This window comes from Dasypus novemcinctus, chromosome 16 (assembly GCF_030445035.2).
Source record: "Dasypus novemcinctus isolate mDasNov1 chromosome 16, mDasNov1.1.hap2, whole genome shotgun sequence".
Taxonomy (NCBI): domain Eukaryota; kingdom Metazoa; phylum Chordata; class Mammalia; order Cingulata; family Dasypodidae; genus Dasypus; species Dasypus novemcinctus.
Genome location: NC_080688.1, coordinates 38,935,789 through 38,945,484, shown reverse-complemented (window position 1 = coordinate 38,945,484; position 9,696 = coordinate 38,935,789). Strand labels below are relative to the sequence as shown.

The 9,696-nt window shown below is 42.7% G+C and overlaps 1 protein-coding gene across 4 annotated transcripts in view; it reads left to right on the top strand.

Annotated features, from left to right (window-relative positions):
- The first annotated feature begins 3,307 nt into the window (after window positions 1-3,307).
- The window catches only part of TMEM241 (transmembrane protein 241), a 140,070-nt gene continuing 133,681 nt past the window's right edge, over window positions 3,308-9,696 (top strand). For all 4 annotated transcript variants that reach the window (XM_058277548.2, XM_058277545.2, XM_058277547.2 and 1 more), the window contains exon 1: window positions 3,308-3,424. In XM_058277548.2, coding sequence (XP_058133531.1) covers window positions 3,353-3,424 — 72 coding nt within the window. In that variant the 5' untranslated portion in view covers window positions 3,308-3,352. The remainder of the gene's footprint in view (window positions 3,425-9,696) is intronic.

Sequence of the window (9,696 nt, the reverse complement as noted above, 5' to 3'; positions counted from 1 at the left end):
TGTTTGGGATGATGAAAAAAATTTTGGAAATAGATAGTAGTGATGATTGTGCAGCATTGTGAATGTAATGAATGCCCCAGAATTGAATGCTTAAAGATGGATAAAATGGCAAATTTTATGTTGCATATATTTTACTCTAATAAAAATTTTTTAAGTAAAAATTAATTATGCTAGGACAAAAGCATAAATTTTAGGCAAATATGGATGCATGATCACCCAAGTTGTCACTGACTGACCTAGTCCTTAGGGACATTGTGGAATATCTGTGTCAATCTATATCTGAAGGCTGATCTACCTCTGTACTTTCTGATGACATAAACCAATGTGGTTTCCTCCTAATTTAAGCCTATATGAATTGTTTCCTGTTATTTATTGTAGGAAATATCTGAACTGATATAGTCTCTGAACTGCCTTCTAATTTCTTGCAGTTTTGAAACTGTTAGAATTTCTGGACATGTCTGGAAATAATGTTAACAATCTTCCATGACATATAGTTAAAAAGAACAGTTGACTGTTCTACATTTGATTAAAAATCAGGTTCACATTCTGCCTAATTTTTAGACTTTCTAAAATGAAATAAAATTATTAAAATATTGCCATTATATATAAAAACTATTCAATCTCCATGATAACCTATATAGTTGAACAGAGATTAAACATAAAATAATGTGAATACTTTTAATTAGGAATTAAGTTGGCATATGTATTTATTTTAGGCGACATTATATAATGCTTGAATGATAGTGAAACAAAGCAAGAGAAAATATCAAAAGAACTCTACCAAGGCAAGTGTTTTCTGGCAAAGCAACTCAAGTCCCTCAATTACTATAGTATGCTTTTAATAAACTCTCTAAAGTCAATATTCCATGATATTGTTTGATGTCCATGTGGCATCCTGGTGACTTTAAGTGGTTTTTATTGGTATTGTATAAGTTCCATACTCCTTTGAAACTTTTTAAATCCTATTCACCCATCACTCTATTTATGAATTGATTGATTCATTCATTCGCTCATCATTAATTTATTGTACACCTAGACTATATATGCCACTGAGCCAAGAACTGGGGAACTTTGCTCTCCAAGACCTGCCATGTGGCTGGGGAGAGTGAGTTGACTGCTGTTGGATTTTAATGCAGACCTTCCTTGCTGATGTGAAGGAAAGAGTTATAAGTGTGCTTCCTCACATCAGGGTGGCAGGACCTGGGCACTAAGCCATGCCTGCAATTTACCTTGGGCTCCCAGCAATGCTACCATTTTCTGTATGGGCCATGATGTGGCAAATTTTAAGGTGTTAATTGTTGTAGCAAGTATTAAAAGGTGCTATGGGAGAAGAGAGGAGGGTAAATCTATCTGAAAATCTTTGAGAAGAGCTGGACCTTGATGCTAAGTAGGATTCCCACAGGTAGAAAGTAAAGGGAAGTGAAAAGTAATCTGGCAGTATTGATTTAAAACAATACAGATATTCTGAGATCCTGCATTCTCCCGTTTGGGAATCTGTCTTACAGAAATAAAACCAGTGCTAGGCACAATATGAAATCTCATCAACAGGGAATGGTTGAACAAATTACGGAATATTTGCAGCTTTTAAAAAGAATTAAATTAACCCCCTTGTGTTGACATAGAATTTTTAAAAAGTTCCGTTGCAATATGTAAGGTTAGACCCATTTTTGTAAGACAACTTTTAAATGGTTATGTGTTGCTCTATGAATATAGTGAAAGGTGTAGGAGACACAACCTGCTGATATTTGGTTACTTGATAGTTAAGAGGGTGGAATTGTTTGGAGAGGTTTAATGTGGAGTGAAGGAGCCTGGAGAGTGGTAATTAAGTTTTCTTTTACATATTTCTGTTCTATTTGACTTGTTACAATGTTTTTGTTGTTGTTGTTGTTTTTTGGCATTGAAGTTTGGCTTTTTGGAGAGGGAGGCACAAATCCAAGGGCAAGGAAGACTCTGAAGTGGGTACACACTTGTGAAGAGTTAAGTTATGATTTCATTTTTACGAAAAGGAGAATTTAGTGCGTTTAGAGCCTTATCTCCTCCCTTCCTAGATGGAACTTTCCCTTTCTATGACCCAGTCCTCAGGAAAAGAAAGTTACATTCCCATTACCACCTGGGGTGGTGGTTTGAAGGGTCAGGACAGAAGGGGAGGGGTACCAGGCCCACCTCCATCTCTCTGCTGGTCCTTTTCGCTGAGACCTGCAGAAAAGTGAGCAGAGGCCAGGCTGGTGATGGGAGAGGGGAGCTGGTGAGGACTCAAGGGACTCACCGACACCTGTTTTGCCTTACTGCTAGAGGAGGCAGAGGCAAACGGCATGCCTTTGAAAAACATAGTCTTCACAAGTGTTAGCATGCCATCTCCCACCATTGAGGGCCATAAGGTAAACTAACAAAAAAAAGATTTATTTATTTATTTCTCTCCTCTCCCCCCCACCCCCACCCCGGTTGTCTGTTCTCTGTGTCTATATGCTGCATCATAAGGTAAATTTATACTACTGCTTAAGAGTGTTAGTTTCTTGGTATGTTGGGTTATGTCTAAAAACCTGTATATTTCTACGTGTGGGGAACACTTGGTCCTTTTCACTGACAAAGTCATCAGTATATTTTCATTTACGTTTTCCACTATCTGTCAGAAGATTAAGTAGGTCAATTTTCCACCTTGGAAACTAGGAATAGGGCTGTGCTTGAAATTCTACTTTTAGAAGGATTACTTATTTTATAGAGTTTTCAGCACCAAGGAATAACTTTTCTTACAAAACAAAAACTACACTCATGCTAGTTCCTTCCCCGCCCCCCAGCCTTCTTTAAAAGAGCATTTATTGATTTTAGCTTTTTTTTGTGGTTGCAAAAGTAATACAGATTCATTGTAGAAAATTGGGAAAATTCAGTAAAGCGCAAGCCTCATTTTGGACCCACCCTTTAGAGATAACTATTAATAGTCGTCTTTACACAGTCATAGGAAGGCTATACTTTCAGGGATCATTTCTATAGTTCGTTACACAGTCATAGGGTATTGAGAAGTTTTGGAACCTGCTCTTTTTTTTTTTTTTTTTCCTCTTCTGCCACCTCAAAGGACTGCTACGGCCTGACTCTTCCCCACTTGCGTCTGGTGTCTGGACTCCGTTTCCTCTCGCCCTGCCCCGCCCCGCAGCTGTCAGGCAGAAAGGCTGTGGGCACCACCAGGCGCAGCCCCTTTAAGGAGGCAGGCTCGCGGGCGGTGCGCGCGTCGATTGGCGGAGCTCAGGATCACGTGGTCAGCCCGGGGCGGTGGCGGCGGCGGTGCGGCTCCGGCCGGAGCCACGTGGCTCGGGTGGGCGGGCGCAGGAGCTCCAGGGGAAGCCGGGCGAGTTGACAGATGTGTGTGAGCAAGTATCTGGTCGGCCTCACCTTTTGTGTCTGCTACCTGGCTTCTTACCTCACGAACAAGGTGAGAGGGGCGGGCGCGGGGAGGGCTTGCACGTGGGAGATTGGAATCAGGTAATCTTGTGTGGAAAAACGTAGCCTCAAGCTTTTTATGTTAGTTTCCCTGATGCTGATGGACAGGAAACTGATCTGTGCGATTGCTCTTTTAGCAGTAAGATTTGTTGGCTCTTATTGCTCTGTTTTATGCCTGGTACATCTGAGGAAGCAGGATAGTTTGGCAGATTCCAGTTAACTTAATTTTGGGCTGTGTGGACTACTTTTAAGGGAAAGAAAACAACTGACTGCAGTTGCTTTGGGAAAGGATCCGAGTGGGAGCATAAATCAGACACATCCTGCCTTCTTTTCTCAACAAGTCCCTGCCCGGGAATCCCCCAAGATTCTAGAAGCCTTTAAATATAAAAGAGATGATTCCATCTCCCTTCACACCACTGATACCCAAACCTATTTAAATATGTCCCCATCCCAAGCACTTCCAGTATATTGAGTTTTTCAGGGACTTACGTTCAAAAATGAAGTGTAAATTTAATTTTTAATTTAAGATAAGGTCATGAAACCCTTTTTATGAGGAGACAGAAAAAAAAAAAGCAGTGCCATGAAAAGACAATGACTGAAAGATAGCTTGACAAAGGTTGGGAATCATTGGTAAACCAAAGGGTTTTGTTGTTGTTGTTATTAGAATGAGGACGCTGGCTTTGGATTTGGTACCATTGGGGGAAATGTAGACTCTTGTATGGGTGGGACATTGCTTCCTGCCCTTCACTCACGGCTGACCCAAGCCAAGGTGTGATACCTGAAACAGGACCATATTCTCCACTGTAGGATCTCTACTGTCCCTTTCTTCTACCTCCCTCACCCCCTCTTCCCCCCCAAAAAAAAAAGAAAAAGAAATTTTCCTCTTGCTTTCTGGAAAAAGCTGTTAGCAGCATTTCCTTATACTTTGCTTCTTAATCTGAGCGATTGTCCTTAGGATATTCAGAGAAGTCTTCTTAACCCCCCACCCCCACCCCCACCCCTCCAGGTGATTTTCAGTTTTGGTGATGGGCTTCTTGCAGCCATGCAGGGAGGCAGTGATAGTTTGCGTGCTGGCTCTAATTACTTGGCTTTGGGACCTGACTCTCTCTAAACCTAAGCTATGCAATCTTTAAAATGGGATAAAAAGTCCTTTTCAAAAGGTCGTTATAAGGATTGATGAAAATGTTTGTGAGATGTTTGGCCTAGTACTGTACACCATAATAAATGCTCAGTAAGTCATAGTTACTCTGGAAGAAAAGAAGGAAAGAAGGGAGGAATGAAAGTCTTTTGCTTTCACAGCAGTTAACTGTGAAATTACCTATGAATGTAGTCTCTGCCACATTCATTTTCTGTTGAGTTAGTGAAGATTTTTGGTGTGTGTCTACAATAGATGTGCTGTTTTTAGAAGCCTCTATAATGGTTTCTTTATTTTCATATGTGTCAGTGTTGTCTTCATGTTTTTTACATTTTTACATTTTTATTCTTTTTTTAAAAAGATACACAGATCACAAAAAATGTTACATTAAAAAATATAAGAGGTTCCCTTATACCCCCCCTCCCCCCACCACTTCTCCCACATCAACAACTGCTTTCATCATTGTGGCACATTCATTGCATTTGGTGGATGCATTTTGGAGCACTGCTACACTGCATGGATTATAGCTACATTGTAGTTTACACTCTCCCCCAGTCCATTCAGTGGGTTATGGCAGGATATATAATGTTCTGCATCTGTCCCTGCAATATTATTTGGGACAACTCCAAATCCTGAAAATGCCCCCACATCACACCTCTTCTTCCCTCTCCCTGCCCTCAGCAACTCCTGTGGCCACTCTCTCCACATCATTGATACAATTTCTTCCATTGCTAGAGACACAATAGTTCTATAGTAGAATACCAATAAGTTTACTCTAATCCATATTTTATTCCTCCATCCTGTGGACCCTGGGATGGTGATTTCCACTCCACCTCTAAATAGAGAGGGGGCTTAGATCCCACATGGCTGGTGGATGTGATTCTCTTGCTTGCAGTTGTAGACACTCTCAATTCCCTGGTGTGGTGGTTGGCCATCTTCACTTGCCTGTTAGCTGACCTGGATAAGTCCAATGAACCGGAGAGTAGGTGTTACAACTCTGCTGAGGCTCAGAGCCCAGTTGGCACATGGACAGTCCAGAGATTCAAGTCTCTTGAGTATACACCAACCCTAGCGCCAACCACAGGTTCAGTAAAAGTGACAGAAGAGGCATGTGTAGAAAGGTCACTTCAGAGTCCAACTCCATCACACTCTGGAGCACAAATTCCAAAGTAGGGCCCACTGGCAAGGCACTGAACTCCACAGCCATCTGCCATGACTGTAGAACTTGTGTGTCTTGGTAGCCCTCAGGAGCACCAGTACCTGGGGTTTTATCTACTTTGGCTGTCTCTGGGACCCCTCTGATGACCTCCTGACTCATTTGAAGTCTCTTAGCCATATAAACTCATTTGTCTTTACCATTTACCCCTTTTATTCAAGGTCTTTTTCTAGTTGTATCACCAGCTGGTGATTGGCAGTAATCCTTGGTGCCAGGGAGGCTCATCCCCAGGAGTCATGTCCCATGCTGGGGGGAAGGTAATGCATTGACATGCTGAGTTGGGCTTAGAGAGTGGCCACATCTGAGCAACATGGAGGCTCTCAGGAGGTAACTCTTAGGCACCCTGCAGCTCTAGGCCTAGTTGAAATTTAAAGCACACAGGCTTATAAGCATAGTCATCAGTTACCAAGGGCGCATCATTGGACCATCCTTCTTCACTGATCTTTGCCCCTGGGCTTGGGGGATTGTTGCTTTTCCATTGGGGAATATGACAGAGCTCCCCCAGCTAGGAACTTAGCACTCCCTCAGTTGTTAAGTGTAACTCCACCTACTATGACAATACCCAACAAATATCCCAACATTTTTATGTACCTTATATACATGCCCTGGAGAACTCCCTCCCAACCATTTGTCCCCCATCAATGACACCCCACACCGGTGCTCCTCCCCTGCCATAGTTGAACCCCTCTGTGATCCAAAGCTTCTTAAAAAATGAAACCTAATATATTGCCAAATTTAATAAGTAGGAAAATGAAGTAGTAATGATAGTTTTAACAATTGGAAATAGAATACATCCTAATTTAGAAAAACTAAAGTAAAAAATAAATTGGGCTATTAAAAAATGAAAAATATCATAAAACTTTGTTTTTGACATTTTGTCTTTCATTGCTGGAATAGGTGTTGCCCTGTATGTACAGCGGCAAGGCACTCTCTTCCATTCCTTCCTCAGTGTCTAGGGCTTTCTCCACCCCACCCAGAGCAGCTTCCTTTAACAGCACCCTTTCTGTTTCAAACTTCACACAAAAGCTCAGTGTTGTCTTCTTTGAAACTGTTCCTCTATTTGTAATAAGCAAACTTCTAAAAAATCTTGTCCATCTCACTTTTACTCCTATTGTTTAAAGAAATGGTTGCCTTTTGTTTGAAGTTTGAAGCAGCGAGTGCGGTTAAAGGAAGCGGCTCTAGGCTAGGGAGAAAGCCCTTCACTCGTGAGTCCTGCCCTTCATGGCCAGGGCTGGGTGAGCCCATTCCTTGAAGCTGTGGGAGGTCTCAGGATAGGTAACCTGCGGGCCAGGCAGTCCTATGTTGCTCTTCCCATCAGCCACAGCTGCTGAGCCACCAGCCTGCATGCAGAGTCAGCTTCTGTTCTCCTCCTTTCCACGGCTACAAAGCTCTTCCTTCTCCTTTGCTGAGAAACGCTGTCTGCTCGGACATTGCTGTTCTACCAAATAGCAGTTCATTCTGAGCAGCACTTTTCAGTGGCCTGTGGGCTTACTGAAAAGAGACATTTTTAGGACTTAGGTTCCATTGACTTTGCCACAGATTTCTTTTTTCACAGTTCTTTTTTTTTTTTTTTAATTGACTTTGTAATAATATTACATTAAAAATATATATGTGAGGTCCCATTCAACCCCACCCCCCCACCCCCCCTCTTCCCCCCCCAACAACACTCGTTCCCATCATCATGACACATCCATTGGATTTGGTAAGTACATCTTTGGGCACCTCTGCACCTCATAGACAATGGTTCACATCATGGCCCATACTCTCCTCCATTCCATCCGCTGGGCCCTGTGAGGATTTACAATGTCCGGTGATTACCTCTGAAGCACCATCCAGGGCAGCTCCATGTCCCAAAGACGCCTCCACCTCTCATCTCTTCCTGCCTTTCCCCATACCCATCGTCCACCATGTCCACTTTTCCCAATCCAATGCCACCTCTTCTATGTGGACATTGGATTGGTTGTGTCCATTGCACCTCTATGTCAAGAGGAGGCTCAGATTCCACATGGATGCTGGATGCAATCCTCCCATTTTCAGTTGTAATCACTCTAGGCTCCATGGTGTGGTGGTTGTCCTTCTTCAACTCCATCTTAGCTGAGTGTGGTAAGTCCAATAGATCAGATTGTAGGTGCTGGAGTCTGTTGAGGCTCAGGACCTGGCTATCACATTGTCAGTCCAGAGATTCAAATCCCCTAAATATATCTTAAACCCCAACATTAACTGCACCTCCAGCACATTAGCATGAAAGTCTTATGAAGGGAGATCCCATCTGAGTCCAGATTCATCACACATAAACACCATTTCCAAAGAGGGGCCATCTGCCCTGGTAGTTAACCCCATCGGCCATGACCATAACTCCCATGGGTCTCTTTAGCCCTCAGAGGAACCAATATCTGGGGGTTGTATCTGCTTTATCTGTCTCTCTGACTCTGCTCAGTTGTGCATGAGGGCAATCCTTCTGCCAGCCTCCAGACTCTTTTTTAGAAACTCATAGCCATATAAACTCATTTCTCCTTTCCATTTCCCCCTTACTTTAGGTCAAACAGCATTTTAAAGTCATGGTATTTTATGTAGACATGGATATTCTGCTGATCCGCATTGAACCTTCCGTATAAGGTCATTTTCCAGTTGCATCATCAGTTGGTAGTTGATAGTGGTCCCTCGTTGCCAGGGAGGCTCATCCCCGGGTGTCATGTCCCACGCTGGGGGTAAGGCATTGCATTTACATGCTGAGTTTGGCTTCGAGACTGGCCACATTTGAGTAACATGAAGGCTGACAGGAGGGAATTCCCAGGCACAATGTTGCTCTAGGCCTTGTTCTTATTTTAGGTTTATCAGCTCACAAGCATAGTCATTAGCATCAGGGGCTCACTGTTGAACCCTCACTCCCTCCCGGTCCCCGCCACTGTACCTGGGAGACTGTCGCTGCTCCCCTAGGGACCACGACAGAGCACCACTGGCCAGGAACCCAGTACCCCCCCTACTGTGGTTTTTAATTGTTGCCACTATGAGTATATCCATACATTACCATGCACCCTGGACATATGTTCTGTACAGCTCCCTGTCAGCCATATATCACCTGTCATTGGTATCCCATACCAGTATCCCTCCATTGCCATTGTTGAAACACTCTGTGATCCAGAACTCCCCGAAATTTGAAGCCCAATATAATGTCATGGTCCCTTACTAGGGAATGGCATATAGCGATGGGTTTAAAGGATAGATAAAGAACTTGGATAAAGTTAGATAAAGAACTTAGATAAAGAATGTTGACTTGAAAAAATTCCACATCCTATCTTTCCTCCCCCCCCCCCCCCAATTATTCAGCTTTTCTTCACAGGAGTCCTAGACCACAGCAATGTATATATATAATATATAGCACTCTCACACATCCACCAGAAAACCTTTTCCCTTCCACAGTTTTTTCACAGTTCTTTAGCAAAGTGAGGTGAGAGGTTCAATGATTTACTATCTCCCTCAGCATCTAGGACAAAGCCAAGCACACAATAAACTAAATAAATATTTGCTGTCTCAATGAAGGGTGGTACAGGATGTGACCCAGGTGCTCCCCTAATCCTTTCTTGCTCTCCATTTTAGAGTGAAAATATCAGGGAAAAGTAGAGAGGGGCATATTGAATCATGAGCAAATAGACTTCAGGGAAGAATGAAGGTCCATTTCTTAGTAAATCCGGAGCAGGGCACAGGCCATTAGCCATATTCGTGGCATTCATGAATTCATGCAAGTGGATTTCTGTGTAGGCCAACCCAAGCAGAAAAAAGAGACATATAAACTTGCCCAGCAAGGTTAACTCCATTTTTTAGATTACGTGAGGAATCAGCCTAGTCTTTGCCTCAAGCCATTGAGTGGTTTTAGATTTTTAAAAATGTTTTAAAGTGTACAATAGTAGAGACA